The sequence below is a fragment of the Aphelocoma coerulescens genome, chromosome 6 (genome assembly GCF_041296385.1).
Source record: "Aphelocoma coerulescens isolate FSJ_1873_10779 chromosome 6, UR_Acoe_1.0, whole genome shotgun sequence".
Lineage (NCBI taxonomy): Eukaryota > Metazoa > Chordata > Aves > Passeriformes > Corvidae > Aphelocoma > Aphelocoma coerulescens.
In genome coordinates, this window is record NC_091020.1 from 33,642,257 (window position 1) to 33,666,642 (window position 24,386).

Below are 24,386 nucleotides of genomic sequence, written 5' to 3' on the forward strand. Positions count from 1 at the left end.
ATTAGTTAATTAACTAATTGGAGATTCTCTTCCAGTTGAGGCTTTGCAAAGTTTAGCCCAGCTCATTTGCACAAAGGACATAGGATCTACCTGGGCATGTGAGAAAGACCCGAGTGTAGGAGAGAGAAAGGGGAAAATAAACAGAAGAGGGAGGAATGTGAACCTCAGGGGTGCTCCATGGGCGCTGCCTGGGCTCTGTGGGCAGCAGGATGACCAGGGACATGGGGCCTGTTTGGGATCCTGCCCCTGCTCAGCCGTGTCCCTCTGTCTCCTTCCAGGCCTTCCGATGAAAACCACCCCGAGGTGAAGCCTGATGCCTACGTGAACAACCTGGCTGAGGCTGTGGACATCATCCTCCAGCAGCTGTAAATCCCAGCAGGAGCAGGGAGGAGCCCTCACGGGCAGCCCCTCCGTGGAACCACTTCATCCCCTCCCAGCTCCAGCTCACCGTAGTGAGCCCAGCGCAGCCTTGCCCAGGGTGGTGGGCAGCTGCCTTCTGAAACATTTCATGTAGTGGTTCTAAAATGATCTACTGACCTCATCCAAGGGAGCACCAAACCTGCTGTCCTCTGGCTGGTCCTGAATGTCCTGAGGCCCCTTGGTGCCTGTGAGGGGCCTCAGCCTCCTTGGGGTGATGCTGGGGAGCTGTTCCCCCTTTTTATCTTTGCTCACACTGGGGACCCAGCCTGGAGGTGGGAAATGGGGAACCCAGGCACCCCCTCATGGATGGCTTTACCTGCTTAACCCACATGTCCTGAACCTTTTGGGGTACCTGAGATGGGATGGGGGATGTCCTTGGGGGTGATGCAGGCCACCAAGACCTGGGGTCCTGTGTGTGCCTTGGGTGGCACAGAAACCCTGGGGAGGGGGACAGCCCCACATGCCTTGGCAAGGCAGTAACCGTGGTTCTGCCAGGATTAGCCCGTCTGGAACAGCCCTGGGTGAGGGCACAGGAATCAAGTAACACGTTAGGGACTAAAGGCACCATCCTGTCAGGAATAAACCCTCTCCTTTGGATCTGGCCTGTTTGTCGTTGTGTCAGTGGGATCAGCACTGGCAGGGATGTTTACAGGACCTGAAATGCTTTTCCCTACCTGGAAAAGCTGGAAAAGGCCATGGGACCGATGGGCTTTGCCTTCCCTCTGTGGAGGGGGGGTCTTGTGAGCAGCCATGGCTGTGTGGGAGGAGATGTGGGTTTCCTGTATCTCTCCCCATTAAAATCCTGGACGTGCAGTCAGGGGCTCCCCTGTGCCAGGGAGCTGTCAGGGCTGAGTCAGACACAGCTCCAGCTGAAAATCGACTTTTCACAAGGGCATGTAGTGATAGAACAAGGGGGAATGGCTTCAGAGGGGTAAGTTTAGATGGGATATTGGGAAGAAATTGTTCCCTGTGAGTGTGGGCAGGCCCTGGCACAGGGTGTCCAGGGAAGCTGTGGCTGCCCCATCCCTGAAGTGTCCAAGGCCAGGCTGGACTGGGCTTGGAGCAACCTGGGCTAGTGGAAGGTGTCTCTGCCCATGGCAGGGATGGAACAGGATGAGCTTTAAGGTGCCTTCCAGCCCAAACCATTCTGGGATTCCAGGATTCTGTACTCACTCAGCACCCCCTGGGACTGATCCTGCCCTGCATTCCTGCTGAGAATCTGCTGCACCAGCTCAGCTCCAGCTCAGCCCCCTCCTGCTGCCAGCAGCATTCAGCACATCCAGTGCTAGGACAGGAATGAGATTTGCCTTTTCTTTCCTGATCTGAATTAGGATTTCTAAAAGGAGCTGCTCCCTGCCTCCTGGCATCGCAGCCCTTCCCTGGGGATTTTAGTTTCTCTCCCTGTCAGTTTTGCAGTGCAGCTGTTGCAGCGTGTGTGGTAACATCTGACCATGCTGCACCTGGCAAGAGCATGGAAGGGGCTCAAAATGGGGCAAAAAATTAAAGATTAGGAGTTGCTCCATCAAGTCCTCTGCCCACCCTCACTGACACATGGTAGTGCTTGCAAGGATCACCTTTTAGAGGCAAAAGTCCTCTTTTAATCAATGTAACAACAGCTCTGCACCCTCTTGGGCTTTGGGCAAGACTTTTTGGGCTTTAACTTGTTTCAGATCTCCCAAGGGATCATGGAAATCGTGTGATTATGTTAGTGTTACAGATATTTATATATCCATACACAGGCAGTGTGTGCTGGCCACTGTCTGCATTCAGCCACTGCTCTCTGCATCTGCAAGCAGGAGGTAAAGGATAATTCCAGCTCTGTTTCCAGCAATCCCAACAGCTGAAGACAACCCCGCTCACTGAAGGACACCAAAATGATGCTCCCTGTTTCTGGAGTGTTGGAACACTTGTTTTTCAGAGCTACCAGCTGGCCCTGGAGCTGCACAGCACCCCTTGGGGACAGCAGGGGAAAGGGGGCCGGGAATTAAGTTCTAATAAAATAAACTACATCTGGGAAAATGACCTTAGTGCAATTTTTTGGTCTGTTTTTGCATCTTCTGTCCTCTGGGTAGTGGTTCAGCCAAAGTGTATGGTACTGTCAGCATCCACACACTTGGAAGGATGCTGTAAACCCTGGTCAAACGTTCAGGCTGTGATGGATCACTGAGAATTTCTTTTTTATCCCCTAATTCTTCCTTTTTTTTTGCTATTATACTAAGCCTATCACTTCAATCTGATTAAGTTGAGGCAGATAAACATCCTGCCATCTGTCATGAAACTTTTTACACTGTTTGCTTGCTGGAGGAAGTGCAGCCGTTTTCCTTTTTGGGTTACAAAGGCTGCAGGGAGAGAACTCCCTTGTTTCCCCAAGAACTTAGCACCCCCATGTGCCCTTGGGCCTGCTGTGGACTCTGGCCTTGCTTGAGTTTAGATTTTATTTTAAGAGGCAGGATATTCTGTCTTAAACACAAAGAAGGAGGTGCTGCTTGGCACTTCAGTTTGCATTTTGTTGTTTATATCTTTGGCTGTGTTACAGCTAAATGACAGTCTGGGGGGGAGGCATGGGAGATGTCCCCTCACCATGGGGAGGGTGCAGCATGTCTGTCTGTCTGCATGTGAGTATCATAACATGTCCATTTTGCAGTGCAACCCACAACTGGGACACCCTTCCTAACACAGACACCCAACTGAGGGTCCTGGTTGAGGGCTTTCCTGACCCCCACCCATTTTTTGGGACAGCCCTCCCCAGCACCCATGGAGATGTCAAGGAGCAGCAGCCAAGAGAGGAGAGGAGGGGGCTCCATCAAACTCCAACCCCATCAAACTCCAACCACTGCCACAACCCCGAGGGGCAGCGATGTCCCCAACCCCCCGGACCCCACAGACGCGCCCGGCCACAGGGACAGCACAGAGAGGCAAGACACGGGCCGGGGGTTATTGAACCAGGAAGCTTTATTTACACAGTAAAAGTAACAAGCAATTTCCTGAGATTGAGCTGCTCTAGTGCAATCAAGTCATGGAGGGGGCAGGAGCAGCCTCCTTGCCCGCCCCGGAGGGGACACCTTGGGCAGCCCCTCCCGGGACACGCACGGCCCGTGGCGCTTGTGCAATTGCCAGCGAGGCTTGGCTACTACAGGTCATAGCTTCAGAAGGCTTTGTTTTTATTCTTCTTCCCATTTTTTGTTTTGTTTTGTTTTCTATTTGGCCATCCTCTTCTTTTTCTTTCTTGAACACCAAACCCACACACGCCGCAAAGCACTGCTACAATCCTAGAACATCCTACGTCAGTCTGCTCACCTGGGCAGCCAGGAGCTTTAAACAATGCACTTGAAACACGACTTTATTGGCCAAACAGGCTATGCTAGCACGTGGAAAAATTACAATCTATTTTACAAACACTTCTTTCTGTTGGTTTCTTTTTTTTTAATGTACTCTTTCATAGGGCAGGCTCAAAGAGCTACATCTGCAAAACACACAGCAAACTCCCGTGCGCCTGCTAAGACTTTCTGTATCAAAATCCTATTTTTTTCAGGATGAAGAACCTTTATTGCTGCTGCCACAGCTTTGGTGTCATCCCAAAACGGCTGCTGCCCAGACTGGGTCACACCTTGGACAAGCAGCCACTGAGTCTCTTCACAATAATGAGCCTATTTTAGCTACCTAGCAAGGAATAACATCCCTTGTCTGCATATTACTTTAATATCACATTCTGGCAGCCGGCAGGGACTTGCCAGGGAATCTGGGGGGTTCCCAAAGCATCTGTGTAATAGGTGAAGTCCTTTTACAAACCAAGAGCAGGACCCCCTGGGGATGCCCTGCTCTCCCCACAGCACTGGGAGATGGATCTCCTGATGCCAGGGGAGCAACACCACTTCTGACTTTACAATCAACAGGATGTCCCCTGAATCTGAGGCACATACTATATTATATTTAATATTTTTAATTACTTTATTTATATATATATATTTTTATATATATAAATCCACAAATGTTTTACCTCTACACACAGAGAGAGAGAGAGAGAGAGAGAGAGAGAGAGGAAAAAAATTTTAAAAGTAAGGCTTTCTTAAACTGAGAATAAGTACATGAAATCATACAAACCCAACAAGAAATACCCAACAGAACACCACCGTGGCCTCAAAACTGTTGCTAACTGTAGTCTGTGCCTACGCCAACGTGCCCAGTGTAAGGCCATGACTCATTGGAGAAGCGTTTTTAGTAAGGCAAACGGGTTGTGCTGAATGTAAACTGAATGCTACGGCTACGTCCAGGACAGCTGGGCCCATGGGCCACCTTCCCACTCTGGGGGGTTAGCATGGCACCAGCAGCAGCCCTTGGAAAGAAAACAGAAGCCCTTAGGAATTCCAGCCCTGGGGATGCCCACGTGAGAGCCCACCTGGAGCTCTGTGGCAGCAGCCCCACGTGGATTTGGGTGAATTTGCCCTTTTTTGCTCAGCGGAGGAGGTGCCTGTGGCCAGCGGGACCTGTGCACCCCGAGACCAGGACGTGTCAGCGGTGGGGAGGGATGGATGGAGCATCAGGAAGACTCAAAGCCAAGAACTGTGCTGTGAGGGTGCCACTGCAGGGGCACGGACAGAGGGGCAGCAGCCTGGGAAAACACTGGCAGGGCTGGACCCTCCCAAAACTGAGTCTGAGCCCAGCAGCACCTTCCACAACAGGACAGCTAAAAGTTAACCCAGGATATATTTTCTTCTAAGTGATGCATCAAGCGACACCTTAAAAGAGCTGGAGGGTTCCCCAAAAGGAAAAGACATCCCTGTCATCTGGGGCTCGTCCTGCCTGCCTGGAGGGAGTGGACATGACCACTGCCACCAGCAAAACCTCTGCAGTGCCAGGACAGGGGTAACAACCAATGGGTTCCGCTGTGGTGGGAGATGCCGCACGCATCCCAAACCACGGCGGAAAAAAGTGCACTAACATAACCAGAAATGATGAATGAAACCTGTACCAGCAGCTCTCAGCCTTTCTGAGTTATGGACCCTCAAGGCATTGCCAGCAGGGGTTCTGAACCCCATTAAAAATGTCATGTCTTCAACTGCTCTTGGTATCAATGTTTTTTTTCCCTTCTTGCTTTTGCAAAGCTCAGGGAGTGAACCCTGAGCTTGAAGGAACCAACAGAAGGAATCCAGAAGATACTGGAAGCCATTTGTACAGCTTTCCTAGAGCTTTAAACAAACAAACAAATTAAAAAAAAAAAAAAAAAAAAAAAAAAAAAAAAAAAAAAAAAAAAACAACCAGAGGGAGAAAAGAACCATATGTGTCCTTCTAAACCTGTTAGCAAGTGGACAGCTTATTTTTAGCAAAGAGAATTCATATCGTACAAACATAATGGTCACCACTTTATCTGTGCTTAAAAAAGGCACAGGAAGAGGAAAAGCTTTCAGTGCTGCTACCTGGATTTTCAGCCTTTTGCCAGCTGACTTTGTCAAGTAACCCCTCCACGACGTGCCTCGGGCATGCAGCCCTTCACAGTAAAGCCAGAAAAAAGAGGGTGGCAGCCCTGCCCTGGGTAGCAAAGAGGGCACAGCTGCTGGTAAATGGGTAAACAGCCCAGCCCTGCTCAAAACAGGGTGTTGGGAACCCAAATGAGGGTGACACCGAGCCTGAGTAGGGCTTTTTTACCCAAAAGGGTTGAGAGAGGGGGCTGGAAAGACAAAAAAATAGGGACGGAAGGCATTTGAGCATCCCTGAGCAGCGCCCAGCAAGCACTGCTGTGGATGCCGCCCCACATGGGCCAGGGATCTGTTTAATTCCCCATCAGGAAAAGGAAAACTAAAAATAAAGGAGTAATAATCCAGCTCTTGCCATTATTAAATTTAAGCAAAACACTTCACTTGTGATTTCCTTCTCACGGCACTGCCGGGGCCATGGGGAGCGAGGCGGGTGCTGGGGCCGCCCGGGATGCGGCCGGAGAAAAGGAGCTGCGGCCGCCCCGGCAGCCACCAGCCAGTGCTCGGTTTGCAAATCTCAATATTCTGCTTTTCCCTCCCTTTCTCCAGTCCCAGGGGTGGTGGTTTCTCCTTGTGCACCCCTTTCTGAACTAGCACAGGTGGCACCTGTGGGAGCAAGGCCAGCTCCATCAGCTCCAACCCTACCCTTGCAAAAGCCATTTACTCGTGGATTCCGAGTTTTTGGCAATCCCCGTGCCTGGTTTCCCTGTGGGACAGGCACTTTCCTCTGACTGGCTGATCTCTGGCTACAGTAGTTACAAAGAATTTCAAGATTTACACACGCATGCACATGAATTCCTCTAAATACCTGATGAAATTTTGGCAAAGCTGCTTCATCCCCTCCAGCTGGCAGGAGGGGAGCAGTGACAGAATCCCACAAACTCGCTGGCAACGAGGAGCCCTCCACAGCTCTGCTGGCAGCCCCCGGACCCCAGGGCGAGAGGAGCTGCTCCCTCCTCAGTTGTTTTCTATCTGCTCGATGTCTATCTCGCCGTCCAGCTGGAAGAGGCTCTCGGTGCCCGTCCTGCCACTCCGCCAGGCAGCCCCGTCCTCCTCCTTCCCAGCGCTCTCCTCCTCCTCCTCGCAGGACAGGTCATCCCTGCTGGCCCCGCGGTTGTCAGGCCTGGCACGCGGTGGCTCCGGGACCGGGGTGCAGGCGGGGGTCCTGCCCGGCATCACCTCCGGGGCCGCGGTGGTCCATGGCTGGGGGCCCGCGAGCCGCTGGGAGCCGTCCTCGGCCGTGGTGCTAAGGCAGGTGAGGCTGTTGAAAGTCTGGCGGTTCTGCAGAGGCAAGGGCAGAAAGGCAGCTGAGTTAGAGACGGGGGGAATTCTGAAGGTGGGATGGAAGTTACGCCAGATGAGCTGAGGGTCTTCCCAACCCCAAACCTGAGCTCCCCCAGCCCAACAGAAAGCAAGCAGAGCAGCAGGAACACTCAGCTCACAGCCAGCAGGTCCCCAGGAGATGGGCAGATGCTGCAAAGCCCCACCTCTCCATCCATGGCAGGTCCCGTGCCTCTCCTGCCCCTGCAACAGGCAACAGCACCAAAACCATCCCCAGCCTGCTCCGGATCAGTCCCATCACCATCTTCACCCCCTGCATCACCCAGTTACACAGGGCAGTACAGAGCTCACTGAAAATGAATGAACATTTCCAACAACATTTCCATTTGTTGGAAAGAGACAAGTTTCTCCAAGAGAAACTTCAGCCCTTCCTTTAAGTAGCTGGAGCTTGTGTCCCGCTAAACCCTGCTCTGTGACGGCTCATGGCTGCTCCCCTCGCTAAAGACCATGCAAGCACAGTTCTCTGCTCCCATAGTCTCCACGCCTGGTTACCTTGGCCAGAAACTTGATTTAGTTTATGTGCTGTCACGTCTTCTAAACAGTTTCAAGCTCTGAGAATGACAAGGAGCACGCAGACATTCCAAGCCCTCTGGAGCAGAGCATGCAGAACCTCCTGGGGATGTTCTGGCCACCAGTGTGCTCACCTGCCAGGCAACGCCTTTTGCCCAGGCTGGTTTTTAAAAGAGCCGACTAAACCCTCATTCCTGAGTGCCAATGGAAATAACGAGGCCATTCCAGTGGCAGAGTGTGTGCTCTGAGCAGGAGGAGACCGAGGAGGATCTCAGCAGCTTGTGGAGTCTCTCATCAAGCCAGCGTGTGATAGTGCGCTCACTTCTCACACACTTGGCTTGGACACATCCCATGGGATGGGTCTGAATGGGAACTCAACAAACCCCTGGGAGGAAGGCAGCCCCCTCACTAGCTGGAGATGTTCACCTGTTACTGGTCAGTTTTGGGTCCCTCGTGACAAGAAAGACATTGAGGGGCTGGAGAATGTCCAGACAAGGGAACAGAGCTGGGGAAGGATCTGGAGCACCAGGAGCAGCTGAGGGAGCCAGGAGAACTTCAGTACCCAACAGAGCATTGGTGACACAGAGGGACAACCCTGCTGCCTGTATCTGCTCTGGCTGGTGCAATTCAGGACCAAACACACAGCCTCAGACACAACCTTGCTCCAAAACATCCCCACTGGCATTCCCTAGGAATTAGGAACATTTGCTTGAGGTTTTTTCCTTTCAAATCCAGGTAAGCTGGGAGCAACTCCACCAAAATAACTTACTCCAGGCTGTAAATGAAGGAAAATCACCCATTTACACGGCCCCTAAGGGAGATGCAGGGGTTCTGCATCACATCCCAATCAGTTCTTAACAAATCAAAGGGCCTTGTGCTGAGTTGCACCCATGGACCATTGCTCAGAGGCTTTGGGTGCTGCACTACCCCATGCACACAGTAAAAAAAGTCATTGCAGAGGCTGCTCTATCTAAACAGAGAAGTTCCTGCTGCCCCAAGAGGAGTTGGCCACTGCCCAAGCTGGGGGAAGCTACATTACACATGGCCTTCAGTCTCTGAAACCTTCAAAAACCCACAAGCCCCAAGCCCGTGTGAAAAAAGGGCATTTGTTCCCTAATTACGCAACTGCACCCAGTCCTCACGTCATGATGGTTGTGTTTTTTAGATCCCAGCCGTGCCTCTGTCTTCTGGGTGCTGAGCATGCAGCAGCTTCAAGCAGAGAGCTGCACGCTGTGGTTAATGGACAACTCATAATTACCACTGGAGAAGGCCCGAGGACATAGCAGAAATATTTCCTAAGCACTTCACAAAATTTGCAAGCATATTTCCAACAGTGATTTAGGCACTTGAAAAGCCTAGGTCTCCTGAAAGTCAACAGCCCTCTCAGAAGTGCAAATCCCTTCTACAAACAAAACTCTGGCACTTCTGGGAATGTTAATTTTTCTCCTTCTTAATCGAGTTCATCTCCTGGATCAGGCACTTCCCAGGGTCTGGTACCCAGGTGTGGACATGCTGGGCTGCTGCAGGTGGGACAGAGCATCCTGAGAGGATGGGAGATGCTCTCCAGTGCTTCAGAGGAGATGAGCGATTCCTGTGGTGGTGAATGAAGGAAGATGCAGCCTGGAGAGTAATTCAACAGGTCCACAGCACATTCTTCCCATCCAAAAGAAAAGTGTTTCCAAGCTTGGACATGTCTCGGGGAACAGCCATGAAGTTACTTGACTTTCAGGGAAATTTTGCATTTTATGGGACTTTGGCAAGACAACCAAGCCAACAGCCTCATTCTCCCTGCTCAAATCCACACATGCTGCAACCCAAGCCTTGAGTCATTCCGGGGAATGCAAGAAGACAGAAAACCCCTTCCGATGGTCCCGGTGCTGCCGGCGCTGCGGCAGCTGCTGGTGGAGGAAGGCCACGTGTGGAGGGTGCTGGGCAGAGGCGCTACCTCTGAGGCAGGTATGACAGCTCAGAAAGCAAGTTTTCACAGGCACTGGCTGCCCCAAAATCCCACAGCTCACCTTCCCGGCGGCTGGGGTCGGGAGAGTGCCCCCAGGACGGCGATCACCAAGCCAGCATTCCATGGGCTGGCTGTGGAACAGCCGTGGATCAGCCACCACCGTCAATGCAGCGTCTGTTTTCAACCCTTTGGAGTCCTTTGCTCACTTTTTATTTATTGGGTGAATTTAGCACGTGCTGAGGTGCTGAGCTGGCCAAACCGGGCAGTCAAGTCCTCTGTTGATGTCAAAAAAGAGCAGGGCTGGTGGCACAATGCGGCGCTTGTTCCCCATGGCCAGGCAGCCCTGGGCCCCTCTGAGCCTCTCCACAACCTTGGCCTCCAGTGCCAGAAAAAAAGGAGTATCAGGCACCTCAAATCCTGTTGGTCTCAGGGAAACTGTGGGAATCCAACACAGATGGCTTTTGGGAGGTGTTTCTGGCCATCCTGACTTCACCCATGAGCATCTGTAACACACCTTACACCCAAAACACCTTTACTGACCACAGAGACCCATTTCTGACCATTTGAGGTGCTGGTTTTTCTTCCCCCAACCCTTTCCAAAGCTGCCTTAATCCAGCACGCCGGGCAAGCCCCCAGGGAGAAAAGGAGGAGTTGCTAATGAAAGCACCTGAAAAATCATCTAAAAATATAAATAAGAAATGCTTGGACACTTGGAATAAGGTGCAGGGTTGCTCCAGAGCAAAGCCCTTCTTGCATGCTGGTGACCAAGCTCCAGCTACTTCTCTTTCCCACAGAGTCTCGTGATGCTCCACACTGTGCAGGGACCAAGGCTACAATCAGAGAAGGCTGCAGGAATCAACTCACCCCTCACATCCATCCTTTTCCTCAGGTTTTCCCTCCCCTTAGGCACGTGTCCCCATCAGGGACGGGGCTGGAGGCTGCAGAGCCCCAACAGCAAGCTGGAGAAATCCCTCAGCAACATTCCTCTGTCTGACTCTTCCCGTGGTAAAACACCCAGCTGTGAGCTCTTCCCCGAAACACGTCCCTGCAGACACGTGGGTCTACCAGAACAAATATTAGCAGGACTGTGATCCCTGTGGTGATCACGGCTTTTGCTCAAACACCTTTTATTTTTTTTCCACCCTGCCAGGTGATTGCCGCAGTTATCCCGGGAAAGGTGTAACGCTACAAGCTGTCAGCAGCACCGGCCCTACCTCCCAAGCTGTCATCACCTCCTGTTAGCACACTGGGCTACAGTTGCTTCAGAAAGCTGAAAATAACCCGGTGCCAGAAGGGAAGGGGGAAGCAGGCAGCGAGCGGTGCTGCTCCATGCGGGAATGATGAGCCTCTGCCAGCCCTCCAAGCCAGCAAAGTCACCTCCACTGGGGGATTCTCTGCCTGGCTGAGGTTTAAATCACTCTCCGAGGCAAACATCTCCTGTAAAACACCTTCGGCCTGAGCTGTTATCTTTATATCATTATAAAGAAATGCTTTGGTTGTTTGCATCACAGTAAATCCTGCCTGGAGTTTGTGCCAGGGAAAGTGCTCGCCCGTGCTGCTGAGGAGGGCCAGGTGCTTGAGACTGGAAAATGAGATTGGAAAATGGGTTTGATTTGGTTTTTAAGCTCTGCAGAACTTCATTATGGCAGCTGGTGTGATTTGGGCCATGCACACACACACACACACACACATCACTTGGGTTCAAAGCTCTGCACTGCCTTTAAGGCACCCCCAATCTTCTCCAACTCCATCCCCAGGACGGTTTCCTGGTGAGTGGGAATGGAAGGGACATGGGGAGAGAGCTGCAGCAGGCATGGCTCAACCCTGAGGCTCCAACAACCAATTCTCCTCTTCATAACCAAGGAGCATCTCAGCAGCTTTGCCAACAGGTCCAGGCTACAGCACTGGCACAAGCACATTACAGGCTCAGTGATGCCCCAAACAGGTCTCGCCAGCATCTCCCTTGCTGCAGTTTGGCCTCCCCAAAGAGAGGGAAACCCAGCCACCTTGCCCTAAGGAGCACTGGTGACCACTGCCACATGTGGCTTCCAACATCAATATTGCCTCTGAGGGAAGGTCAGGGGCCTTGCATCGACCCTGTCCTCCCACAGAAGAAGCCTCTGAGCGATGAAGTGTTGGGAAAGAAATGCTGGAATACCTGAGGAAGGAAAACACAGGAGGCAATGATGGGGGCTGTGAAACGCAAACAGAGCCTGTGTGCCTGGTGCAGAGCAGAGCTGGGTTAGATGCAGTGCTGCCGTGTCAGGGAGCTCAAACTCATCTGCTACTCTCTTTCCTTTAAAATTTTATGTATGGAGGCATTGAGCAGCTCACAGGCAGCCCCACAGCCTCCACCAGGCCAAGGTGCTGCAGAACGTGCCTGCAGCAGCATCCCCAGAACAGGGAATGGCTCCCTGCCCTGCTCCCAGTGGGTACCACATTCCTGCCTTGGCTTTCAGGGTCTGCCTTCCCAGCTCTTCCCTTCTCATTCGCTAAAGAACAACATTTACTCAGCCCCAATCCTCATTTTGCAACAAGCACCAGTGCTTACTTGGTGCATTCAAAGCTTTAGCAGATAATTTTGCTTTCATTCTGTTTGGTGTGAAAAACAGCTTTCACGAGCAGGCTCAGAAATATCTATTATCCTCCCAAGTCACTTCACACCACAGCATTAAACAAACAAAACAAAAAAAAAAAGCAAGAAGGAGGCTTTAAGTCATTAGTAGTGATGCTGCCTTTGGAGCCTGTGGAGATAATTTGGGTTTACTCACAGTTCTGCTCTTGTCTTTGGAGATGTGTGACTGCCTCAGTGACAGAGAGGATGTTCAGGGAGATTCCAAAAGTGCAAAAGAAAAAGCTGCTGTATGACCCACCAGTGGGAATCCCTCTGGTGCTATAGAGCCCCAGGGAGATGCTGGAGAGACAAATCCCAGAAATCATGGAGAAATACAGCAATGCATGGAATCAGAGAGCAGTGAACACTCTGGGGCTCCACTGTCCCACCCAAGCACAGCATCCCACAGCATCCTACACATGGGGACTCAAGTCCCAGCACAGCCTCCCAGCCCCTTCCTATTCATAATGATAATTGGAGGAAACCCTCATTTCCTGCCCAGAACAAATATTTTCCCTAACAGACACCAAACCCTTTGCTGAGAGCTAGAGAAATCCATTTGCTCAGACAGGTCATAAATGATCACTGTGTATTTATTTATTTACAGGCTGCCCTTCCCAGCACTTCACCCCTGCCTTCTCCTCTGCATCCTTTTGGGATGTGGCAGGGCATCCCTGGAGCACTGCAGCCCCTCACGCCGACACACTCAGCACTGCCAGGAGCCCGGTGGGGACAGTGGCAAGGGGGTAGGGCTGCTCTCCCAGTGAAGCTTTTGCAATGCCATGGATTTCAGTAGAAAAGGGTGAGCCTGAACCTGACTTGTCCCCAGAGCTGGCAACATGTCAGGATTTGGAGTGGCTCATCTTTGGGGAAATTCAGTGATTTGACTTGTCCCAAGTTAGGATGAAACATCACTACTATGGAATTATTCTTTTTTCTCAGCCCTATTCCCTTTTCATACTTCATAATTTTCAGCATAGAAGTAATATTTCTGTTCTGCCACTGTGGTTCTCACTTTAAGGCCTAAATGATAAGGCAGGACCTTATAAAATTAAAACCAAACTTCAAGTCACTGTTTCAGCAGCACTGCAAAAAGAACACCAGCAAGTAAAGGGATAAAATCATATTGTGGGTGACTGAAAATCCACAGTTTGTGGCACCTGCCCCCACTGACCTCACCTACCAAGATGTCCTGCAAATCCAATGCAGACTTGAAATACACCTCACTCATCTGTCACAGCCTCAACCTCGGGCTAACCCGGAGCATCTTTCTCTGGAAAGGAAAAACGAAGTGCCCTTATCTAAGTATTTATTTATTTATTCTTTATTCTTTATTCTTTATTCTTTATTATTTATTATTTATTATTTATTATTTATTATTTATTATTTATTTAGCACCATTTCCTGAAATGCTCTGCCTTCCTGAAACACTTTGGGACACTTTTGCAAGGCAAGTGGTTCCAAGTAACTCCCAGTAGCTCCTAACTGACCCAGTAGCTCCTAGACTGCTGGGGGCTTTTTGGAAACCATGAAAAATCCCTTTTGGCTTTTTTGAGTCAAAATGCCACTTTTGAGCATGTTGACTCCTTCAAGGATGAATCTCTGTGCTTTCTACAAGCTGTTTTTTGGAGTCACACAGCACACAAGCCTGGGGACAGGAGGGTTAATCAGCACGTGGTGAATCAGATGTGCATCCTTGGGATACAATTGGATTTTGTCCATGTTTGGGACAGACACTACCAAGCTTTGTTTGTGTTCCCAGCCCTGTCCTCCCATGTGAGTGTGAACAACGGGTGCAACACTCAGCCCTGCATCCCTGGGCCTCGTGGTGGGATGGAGCTGGGAGCAGGGGATGGAGGCAAGAGCAGGAGATACAGCCAGGAGCAGGGGATGGAATGGGATGGAACTGGGAGAGACATCAGAGCCCCTTCCTGTGCCTGAAGGTGCTGCACTACAGCTGGAGAGGGACTTTGGACAAGGGAGTGACAAGATAAGAAGGAATGCCTTTATGCTCCTATAGGGCAGAGTTAGATGGGATTTTGGGGAGGAATTGTTCCCTGTGAGGGTGGGCAGGCCCTGGCACAGGGTGCCCAGAGAAGCTGTGGCTGCCCCTGGATCCCTGGAAGTGCCCAAGGCCAGGTTGGACATTGGGGCTTGGAGCAGCCTGGGACAGTGGAAGGTGTCCCTCCCACCTTCAAACCAGCCAGTTTCTTTTGATCCTGAACCAAAGGCTTTTTCCCACCAAGCCACAAACTGACCTTTGCAGACTCTCATTCCTGTTTATTTAAAAAACACTGGGACTTGGAAGCTGGAATCTCTCTCAGAAGTTACATCAATAGCAAACTATTTCCTGGGATACGTATGGAATTTAAAACCTCCGGTTTTTCGTCTATCACTGCATTTGGAAATATTTGTCACCGGCTCGAGTGGGTGCTGACGCCAACTGAGATCACTGCCACCCCTCCTGCCCTCTCCAGCAAGCCTGAAAGGTGCCAAAACTCAAACAGAAAATCTTCTTATGTGAAAATTAGAGAATTTTACCACTCAAGGAAAGACCTGGGTGCTCAGAGAGGAGAGGTCCCTTCTCCCACCATGCAGTTTGGAACTTCTTCCCACTCAGTGCCAAGACCAGCCTGAAACATTTCAAACTGGTGGGCTGTTTACTTCAGCTCTGGGAGTGTACAAACTCTTTTGTTCACGGATCCTCATGGAAACTGCCATTATTCCAAAGTTTTGAAGGGAAAACAAGGCAGGGGGACCAGCCAGGCTCCCAGCCATGGTGAGCATCACACACTTCACTGAGTCTGGAGACCCTCTGGATCTCCAGCCCAGGCTGAAGCTGATTTTTACCCTGAAACCACAAGAACCACACATGCTCATTTCAGGGGGACGCTCCTGTGATTCCTGGTGCAGATGACTCCATCCTCTGAAGGCACGTGCTCCTCGCAGGGCAGTGAAGTCACCCCGTGAAAGGCTCTGTCTGTCCAGGCAGCCAGGGAGCAACGTCAATGGTCCCCTTGTGCCCAGACCCTTCCCACACCAGGCATCCCTCAGGCACAAAGTCCTCTCTATAACTCACCCTCATCAGGAACACCCAGGGCTTCACCCTCACCACCTCCTCAGCTGGTGTCCACTGCTGACAGCACCCTCTCATACACCCATCCCTCACAGGGAAGAAGCCATCTGTGAACTCATAGCCACGGGATGCTCTCCATAAGCCATGGAGATGCAAGGGAATATTGTATTTTGATTGCCTTATTTATTGTACAGTAGCTACTCTCTGTCCCATATACTGCAAGACACTACACAATACAGAGCTTCATGGAGGAGAAGCACTTTGCCAGCTGCCTGGGAACCCTCAGTGCTCATGAGTACAACCTCTGTAGAAAATTAAATGGGTATTAGAGAGGAGGAAAAGACCAGGAATACAGGATTTTTAGGAGAGATGTAGCTCTTCAAACTTCAGCTGCTCTGAAGGCTCACAGAGAAGCCAAAACCTTGTAGAGACATCAGAAATGAGGCAGGAGTGCCACCTCCACGCCTTCATTGGCTACCAGTGCACAGATCCTACAACTGGGACGAACCAATATCTCTCACCATGTCTGACAATTCCTGTCAGCAGTGCAATGCCTTACATGCCACTGAGGTATTTGTGCCTTTCTTTTCATGGAAAGTTGCATTTTCAAACACTACAGCACCACCCTACATTTCCAGCCAGGGCTACTCCTGTTCAGGGTTTGTGCTGCAGGGAACACGGCTGAGTTGAACAAATACATATACATATATATATAAATATATATAAAAATTAGAAAAATAGAATTGTTTGAGTTGGAAGGAACTTCAAAGGCCACCATGTTCCCACCTCTGACTTGGGCAGGGACACCTTGCACTAGATCAGGCTGCTCCAAGCGATATCCAATCTAGCCTTAAACATTTATTTATATATATTTATATTTATATTTTTATATATATATATATATATATACATACACACACACATATATATTATCCATTTAAAAACCACATCTGTAAAAAGGATGGCTGTGTTTGGAACCATCTTAACACAAATTGAAATCTCTCAGTGACCACCACATCAAAATTTTAGACAGCAGGAAGCAGAATGGGGAAGAGATAGCGAGGGCTTGCATGGCCACAGCCGGGCATCATTGCCAATTCCCACTCAGGGTGGCAGTCGTCGGTGTGAGGGACGTGTCATGTGTCCCCTGCAGCTGCCCAGAGCCTGTGGGAAGGAAGGCAATCTGCACACGCCAACATCAGGGCTGGCCCATGGCTCGGCTTCCCGTCGATGACTCAGCCAAGCCACCAAACCCAATGTTTGTGCTGCCACGAGGCATTTAGGCACACAACACCCCAGATCCCAGGAAATGTTCACACCGGGATGTCAGAAAGCAGCGGATGTGGAGGTGGGCCACATCAAGTTCCTCTGGAGAAGAACCGCACCAGATCATGGGAGAGGAAAACCCAGTGGGTGTCCCTCCATCACACAGCATCCCTGGCAGAGTGTGCTTTTATTTTAGAAAATCCATTTTCTCACGTTTCACCCAGATGCTTCTCCGAGTGCCTTGCAAAGGGTAAATCCACTCATTCCTGCCAAAATCAGCCACCTCCTGTCACCTTTGTGACACTTCTCATCTCCCATTTATTTTAGATGTACCCACATCAGAAAAAGAAAGACCAGCTCTTTGAAAAACCTCCCAATTCACGGAAAAATCTGATCCCAGCCATTTCTGATCATGGCCTGCCGGTACAGACACAGTCCCTGGGGCTGTGAGGCCAAGAGCACTGTGCCTAGGAAGGAGGGCAAGCTGTGAGATTCATTAACACTCTGAACAACTGCTGGGATCACGGAGGAGGGGTGTTGTCCTCCTTGGGCTTGTGCTTCACATGGAAAGGAGGAATAAAAGCTGAGGCTGGAAAGCAAGCCCAAACCCTACCCTGAAATGAGAGGATGGTTCATGTCCTTGTGTTAAGGAGGTCAGAGATGCCAGGCCAGGTACCCAAATTCCTCCTGACTGGGGTGAAGAATAGAAACCAGCTTCTTCCCACCTCACCTGCCTCCAGACTTGGGATAATTAAATGACACCTCATTGTCACTCACTCACCTGACTGAGACCCCCACTGTTCGAAGGCAAAGAGGCACCAGGCAAAGAGTTCATGGGCATTTAAAAGGAGCAGAAGGATTGTCATGGTGCCTGTGGCTTTTGAAAACTGTTGCTATTTCAATGACAACCACGTGGATGGTTTGGTTTCTGCCCAAAGTTGAAGCCTGTCTGGTTTGGTGCCATATGAGTAAATAATAGAGGGAGGGATATGGGCTCACCTTCCCTCTCTGGGCTATGGGAATTGCAGACAGAAGAGACACAACCAGGATTTTGAGGAATTAAAGGCAATATTTTCCTAAGTATTTTCCCTCCCAGCTTAACTTAGCTTAATTAGTCCAGTTATGTGGCCATGTAATTGCTTCCAGGAGAGGCTCCCTCCCCTCTTGCCTGGCCTAAATATCCCTCCTGGTATGAAGAAAACATTTCTTTCAGGTCAAATTATTTTTATTTTGATTATGGTACCGGGTTTCAGGCCCATAAACACATGTGGTTACCAGCACAAGTGAAAAATTAACTGATCTGCTGCCAGAGCCAGAGGCTGACCCAGCACCCAGCACCTCAAAGCTCAGTTCCCACCTTGACATAAGCACCCAGGGACTGAGGGAATGCCCCATGCCTCAGCTACCCCATCTGAAAAGCAAATCCTTTGTGGATAAATGGAAAGTCCAGTCTGGACACCTTGGGTGTCCTTTGCTTTGCCCATTGCACACAAGGTGTTTCTAGCCCCTATAAACCCAGACTTGAGCACACATGCAGCCACACAGACACTTGCCATTATTTCAGCTCTTCCTCTGAAATCACCCAACTTTGCAGTCTCCTGGACTGGAAGCATTAAAAGCAGCCTGGGGGATACCCAAATGTGCAGGGTTTTCTCGAGCACACTTATTCCCCACGAGGAATTAGTTGGTTTTCCCGGCATTCCCATCCCGGGGAGGGCTCTGACCGTGCCCCACCAAAGGCAAGAATGCTCCCTGTGACTTGCCTCATCCTGCTCGTCCCTCTGTGCCAGTCCTCCCACGCCGAGAGCCGCCTGCCAGTGCTGCTTTCCATAACCTCTCAGCTCTGAAACCCTGGCCCTTGCACGGCTTTGCTTTCTCCCTCCAGCCCCGCCGCCCCACACCCAGCAGCACATCCTTGCCTTGGGGGGTCACCCGCTGCCATGGGCACCTGAGCCCGGCTGGGTTTCCTGCCTGGAAACTGAGAATATCCATGGGACCTGCTTGGCCAGGATCCCACTGGGGAGTTCCTTAGTGATGCTGTTGTTGGTTGTTGGTTGTAGCAACCACCGGGCGTTCAACAGCGGCTCTGGCCAGCCAGCCTGGACCAGGGGGACAGGAGGGGCTGGGAGAGGGGGTGCCCACGGACATTAGGAGAGATGCTGCACCAGGCAACCCCTTCCCCATTCCCACAGAGCTTGTGCCACACAGTGTGCAGCTTCCAGACCCTTTCCTTGCGGTATCGCTTCTCCCAGAGGATGAGCCACCCCAACACTGAGCAACGCCGAGTGTTCAGGCATTGCTTTCTCACTTTGGAAGATGTTTTGATGTGGAGGACAGCAGCCAGAGAAAACACAACTATTCCTCAAGATGAGGGCTTTCCAGGAACAGGGACTGAGCTGCTTTTGGACATCCAAGTGATTAGATCTTTTGTCATCCTTGGATCACCCACCCATGTCAAAACCATGGCCATCCAAATTATAAACATAATTGCTGGACTCAGCATCCACTGGAGGGAAAGGGAAGCTCCTGCTGACCCTCAGGATCTCCGTGGCCAAGCCCTTTTCTTCCCAGCCAACAAACTTTCGCCCTTGGACTGATGCAATGGAGAAGCTGCCTCACAACATCCCCAGAGGGCAACAAAGGTCTGTCCAGCCAGAACCTGGACATTCTCCTCCTTCCCTGTCCATCACACCAGAGAACCACAGAATGGTCTGGACTGAAAAGATCCCTCAAGCACATCTCATTCCACCCCTGCCATGGACAGGAACACCTTCCACGGGACTGGATTGTTCCAAGCCCCATCCAGCCAGGCCTTGAACACTTCCAGGGAAGTGAAATGATGCTTGTCTGCTTGTACAGAGAGAATGAGAGGCAGCAGTTGTGCTATTCCACGCTGTGGCTAGTAAAATATAACAACACATGTATGTGGTTTTAACTGTCCATCCAGCTTATTATCTAATAAAATAAGCTTGGCATAATAAATGTTGTTGCTGTGATTTATGAAAAGACAAGAGCAATCCTCATGTTTTTCGCCTGATCTCACCAAATATGTGACTCCTTCACCCTTTTTATCCTCTAAGCTCTTCTGGGGGAGGAAAAGATGATCTCTTCCTCCAATACCACTGCACTCCTTCAAACACCCTCTGCACTGCCAAGCACAGAACACCATAAAATATCATGTTCTTGTAAGGAGAAAATGCACACACAATGTTGGATCTCACCCGCTGGGTGTTTCCCAGCTGTTTCTCCATCCCCACCCGGTGAATTTCTCCCAGCAGTTTCCCTGCAGACAACAAGGAGATGCCTTGCACCAGACAGGCCACAAAAACCTTTAGGGTAAACACTCCCAACATGGGTGACTCTGGGATGAAGCACAGCAGGCAACCACATGGAACTGAAACTACGGGGGAAATTTTAAGGCCAGCAGAAGGTGGCAGCCCATCCTGGGAGGTGGCCAGGCTTCCCCTGCTCCCACAGCGAGAGCCCTGGGGCCTTCACACCGCCCATTATCTCCATCCCACACTCAACTGATGGTGTCACTGACTTTGTGACTGTAAATTATTGATGTGGGAAATGTCAAATCATAGAACTGCAGGAAATCTCATGAGTGTGGAAGGGAAACGTCCTTCAATGCAGCCTCTTGCTCTGTCTCTTGCTAATGTCCAGTCACTTGGTCCAGCAGGGAGAGGACCAAGGAGCAAAATCCTTGCTGATTTGTGCTTCAGATCTGTTATCTGGCTCTGTGCAGCAGATCGAAGAGGGAGGTTGTGCTCTGTGTTTGCAACTGAAAATGAAACGTGATAACATCTCCAGAGTGGAAAATTACAGAGCCTAAGAGCAAGAAAAGCCCGTAGCAGTAAGAATTCAGCACCTGATGGAGCCAGGGCTGGGTGCCTTGGGGTGCTGCCTTCATCTCACCATGAGCCCAGGGCTCATCTTCCCCGAACTCAAAAATGTGGGGTTTAACATATTCCTGCTCAAAACCCATTGCAGAAGGAAATGACGACACGGTGGACTCGGCATGCAAAAATCAGTGTGGAAGAGAAATGCATGAATTTGCTAAAGAAATCCATTTGGGAGGGAACGGGTGATTCTGTCCGGACAGAAGGATGTGTCTCCCCACAACACCCACATTACCCCTCGTGCCACAGACCCACCCTGGAGAACGCCAAAGGCTCTTGAGCAAAGCACAGAACACCGGAGCCCCTCGCAGGGACACCTTACCTGGGTCATCTTGGCGAGGTCCAGCGAGGGCCGCTGCTCCTGGACCTCCTCCGGCCTCCGCCGCTTGACTCCGACCTTTTTGTCGTTGAGGACGCAGGGCTGGGAGCGGCTGCGGGAGAGGCCGGCGGCGCGGCGGCCCAGCTCGGGCGTGGAGGCGGGCGTGCTGCTGGCCGAGGGCGCGCCGGACTCCGAGCACGAGAAGCGGTCGTGTGAGCAGGACAGGGACCTCTGCATGTCCACCCTGTGTCCGCCGTGCCCTCCGGCAGCCGATTTCCTGGGCTGGCCCCCCGGGCGGCCGGGCAGGGCGGGCTGCTCGCCGCAGAGCGCGTTGGAGCGGGCGGGCAGGCTGAAGCTGGAGCTCCTCTGCATGGTGGCGACGCCGTTGGAGTAGCGCTGGACGCTGCCGCCGCTGTAGCAGCGCCGCTTCTCCACCGGCGTCCACACCTTGGAGCCCAGCGGTCTCCACGAGGTCCCGCAGCCCGACATCTCATCCGAGAAGGACAGCGAGCGGCACTGGCGCTTGCTGGGAGGGGCGGAGGGGTTGCCGTGGGGGTCGCTGAGGCTCAGGTCCTTGATGAGGTTGGTGACGGAGCAGGTGCCGGCCGCGTCCCGGGGCCAGCGCGGGCCCTCCTCGCCCTTGTCCGACAGGCAGTCCCAGATGCTGGCGCCCGGCTGCTCGAGCTGAAGTGGACATTTCCTGCTGAGATCTCTCCATCTGTCATTTTCTGGTTCGGAAAGGAGGAAAAAAAAAAAAAGCAACAAAACAACACGCACAGGCATTAGCGTTAATTAATTCTGCGACTCGCTTTCTACGTCCATAAACAAAAGGAGTAGCATATGGGACGTTTTCCAGTACAAATTAATTAACTCTTGGAATATGGTTTCCCGAACTGCCAGCAGAACGGGTTGTGTGGTGTAGGTGGAGAGAGAGACAAAGTGACAGTCCCAGCAGGAGCAAAACTGCTAGAAGAAGATAAAAACATGCCTCTGAATATTCCAGGTTGCACAAGCTAAGGGGAATTCAGCAGTATAAAATGTTGTGGCTATTTGTTATTTCTGTGCTAAATCATGTCTCAGATGTATGCGGTTTGTCCTGGGCTCCACAACTGATAATTGCCTGAATTTACAGCTGAATTTAAAAAACACAGAATCGTTGAGGTTGGAAAAGCCCTCTAGGATCATCATGTCCAACCATGAACCCAGCACTGCCAGGGCCACCACTAACCCATATCCTCAAGGGCTGCATCCACAGGGCTTTTAAATCCCTCCGGGGATGGGGACTCCACCCCTGCCCTGGGCAGCTGTGCCAGGGCTGGACAGCCCTTTCCATGAAGAAATCTTCCCTGAAGTCTAATCCAAACCTCCGTTGGTGCAACTTGAGGCAGCTTCCTCTTGTTTTATTACTTTTTTACCTGGAAGGAGACCCCCACCTGGCTGCACCCTCCTGTCAGGGAGTTGTGGAGAATGAGAAGGTGCCCTCTGAGCCTCTTTTTCTCCAGGCTGAGTCCCCCCAGCTCCCTCAGCTGTTCTCATCAGACTTGTGCTCCAGACCCTTCCCCAGCTTCCCACCGATAGCCAGGTCTGAAGAGAGGATTAAAGAGGATGATCTCACTCCCGCACACATCCCACTGACAACAAAAGAAGGAAGCAAGGCACCCTCCAGGCTGGGCTGCCCTGTAAAGGACAGGGCTCTCCACAGATACACCTTCAACACTCAACAGGAAAACCATGGCAGGACAACCCCACCGGCTGCTGCAGTGGAAAAAAGTCATCAGCCAACAGCCTCTCACCAGTGCCTGTTTTTGTCATTGGCTGCTGCAAACAGAGCCTGGCCGTGCTGGAGAACCGTCGCTGCCAAGTTTCACATGATTGTATCTAAACCATGCAATATTTTGGGGGGCTTTTTTGGGTATTTCCAGTCAGACATCTGAAGGATGAATTAAAAGCCGTGCCCAGCCCGCAGCTGCAGGTACCAGCCTGGTAGGGAAGATGCAACAGTGCAGAACGCTTCCGACTAAGGTTTCGAGTCAGGAGGTCAGATTTGGGGCCCCTTGCACCACCCTTGGCCTATTTTCCAATTTCTCCCTGCCTCCAGCTGCTGCCACAACAGCTCCAGCCACAAGCAGCCTGGCTCTGCCCACACTAACCGCACGGCATTTCAACTGTTGCTCTCTTCATTTTAATAAACACAATGAAAAGTGAGAAATCTGTGCTAGACAACTCCATCTATGTTTAGATCTTTATTATTTTTCCTCTGCACTACGCTGCCAGCAGAGAGATTTCTTGGGTCAGGTCAGCAGACAAAAGAAACAGAAATAGAAGCTGATTTTTCATGGCAAGCTGCCACAATCCTCTGGCCGGAGACTGTACAAAAGGCCTTGGTGAGGAGGATACGGGACACCTTCCTCTTTCACCCCTGCTTCAGCACAAACAGCTATAAATCTTCCAAACCTGGCAAAGAAAGTGGCAAAGGCACCACTGTCCCCAGCCCCAGCTTGCAATTATTTGCTTTTCCCCTTGCACAATGTGAGCTGGCACAACCTGGCCCCTCCAGGCCCCCAGCCATCAATGACCAGTCCCAGGTAGCCCAGAAAATGAGTTTTCAGTGCAAATAGAAAGCAAGTTGCCCTGAAACAAATTGAAAATAAGGTAGTCTAAGAGCCAAGGGTATAATTAAAGAATTCTGGAAAGCCTCATTGAGGAAAAGCTGCTGGTTTTCTGCTCAATTTTTGAAGGCTAAGATTCCCATCCTGTGCACGTTGATAACAGTAATTGCACTGGAGCCATTAATTCTGCTGCAGTTAAACATGTATTCATTTTCTTAAATTACAAACCTCAGCCTGGTTCACCCTGAGGCAGCAATTTGTTCCAGGATAAAACCCACCACGAGAACCCCTTGGTCTGCCTGCTGTAAAACTCTCCTTTGCCTATTGGAAAACAAAGGGACAACCAGAGCACAGTGTAAGAGCCCGAGGGGCTCTTGCCCTGCTTAAACAGGTCCTTCTTGCCTGTATGGGTCCCTGGATGAAATAGCATCTTACTTCTGGATTTTGACTTAAAACTGCAAAAAGAAGCACTGACACCTTAACAAAACCCAGCTGTTCTCTCAAAAAACCTTCGCCACATCAAATGAACCCTCGTGGTGCTCATGGGCTGGAGTCACATCCCAAAACTGGGGAGATGGGTGTTGTCCTCCATCCTTGAGAGCTTTGCACTGCCCCATGGAGAATAGGATCCACCCTCAGAGCATCACAGCCAGGTTTCCAAACGCTGAGCTCCAGGATTTGTGGGAGCAGCACATGGACAAGTCAGGCACTCTGCAGCTCTGCGATGGCCCCGGGCTTTTTAAACGACTGCTGTGCTCCTCTGGTGACACAGAGTAAATTTTAATGACCACTCATAACCACAGAGAAGGGTGTAAAACCAAAACGCTGACACAACTTTAACTACAGCGACACAAATGTGCTGCTATAATATTTTTACAGTTCCTTTTTATACATAATGCAT

The 24,386-nt window shown here is 51.0% G+C and overlaps 2 protein-coding genes across 10 annotated transcripts in view; one reads left to right on the forward strand and one right to left on the reverse strand.

The window, feature by feature from the left end:
• The window catches only part of LHPP (phospholysine phosphohistidine inorganic pyrophosphate phosphatase), a 72,723-nt gene extending 71,701 nt beyond the window's left edge, over positions 1–1,022 (forward strand). The window contains exon 7 of one of the 2 annotated variants that reach the window (XM_069020226.1): positions 279–1,022. In XM_069020226.1, the coding sequence (XP_068876327.1) occupies positions 279–369 (91 nt within the window). In that variant the 3' untranslated portion in view covers positions 370–1,022. The remainder of the gene's footprint in view (positions 1–278) is intronic. The other variant, XM_069020225.1, reaches the window with a different exon arrangement.
• A 2,332-nt stretch (positions 1,023–3,354) lies between these two features.
• The window catches only part of FAM53B (family with sequence similarity 53 member B), a 45,103-nt gene continuing 24,071 nt past the window's right edge, over positions 3,355–24,386 (reverse strand). For all 8 annotated transcript variants that reach the window (XM_069020231.1, XM_069020229.1, XM_069020230.1 and 5 more), the window contains 2 exons: positions 20,880–21,604; positions 3,355–7,172 (listed from right to left, as the gene is read on the reverse strand). In XM_069020231.1, the coding sequence (XP_068876332.1) occupies positions 6,849–7,172; positions 20,880–21,604 (1,049 nt within the window). In that variant the 3' untranslated portion in view covers positions 3,355–6,848. The remainder of the gene's footprint in view (positions 7,173–20,879; positions 21,605–24,386) is intronic.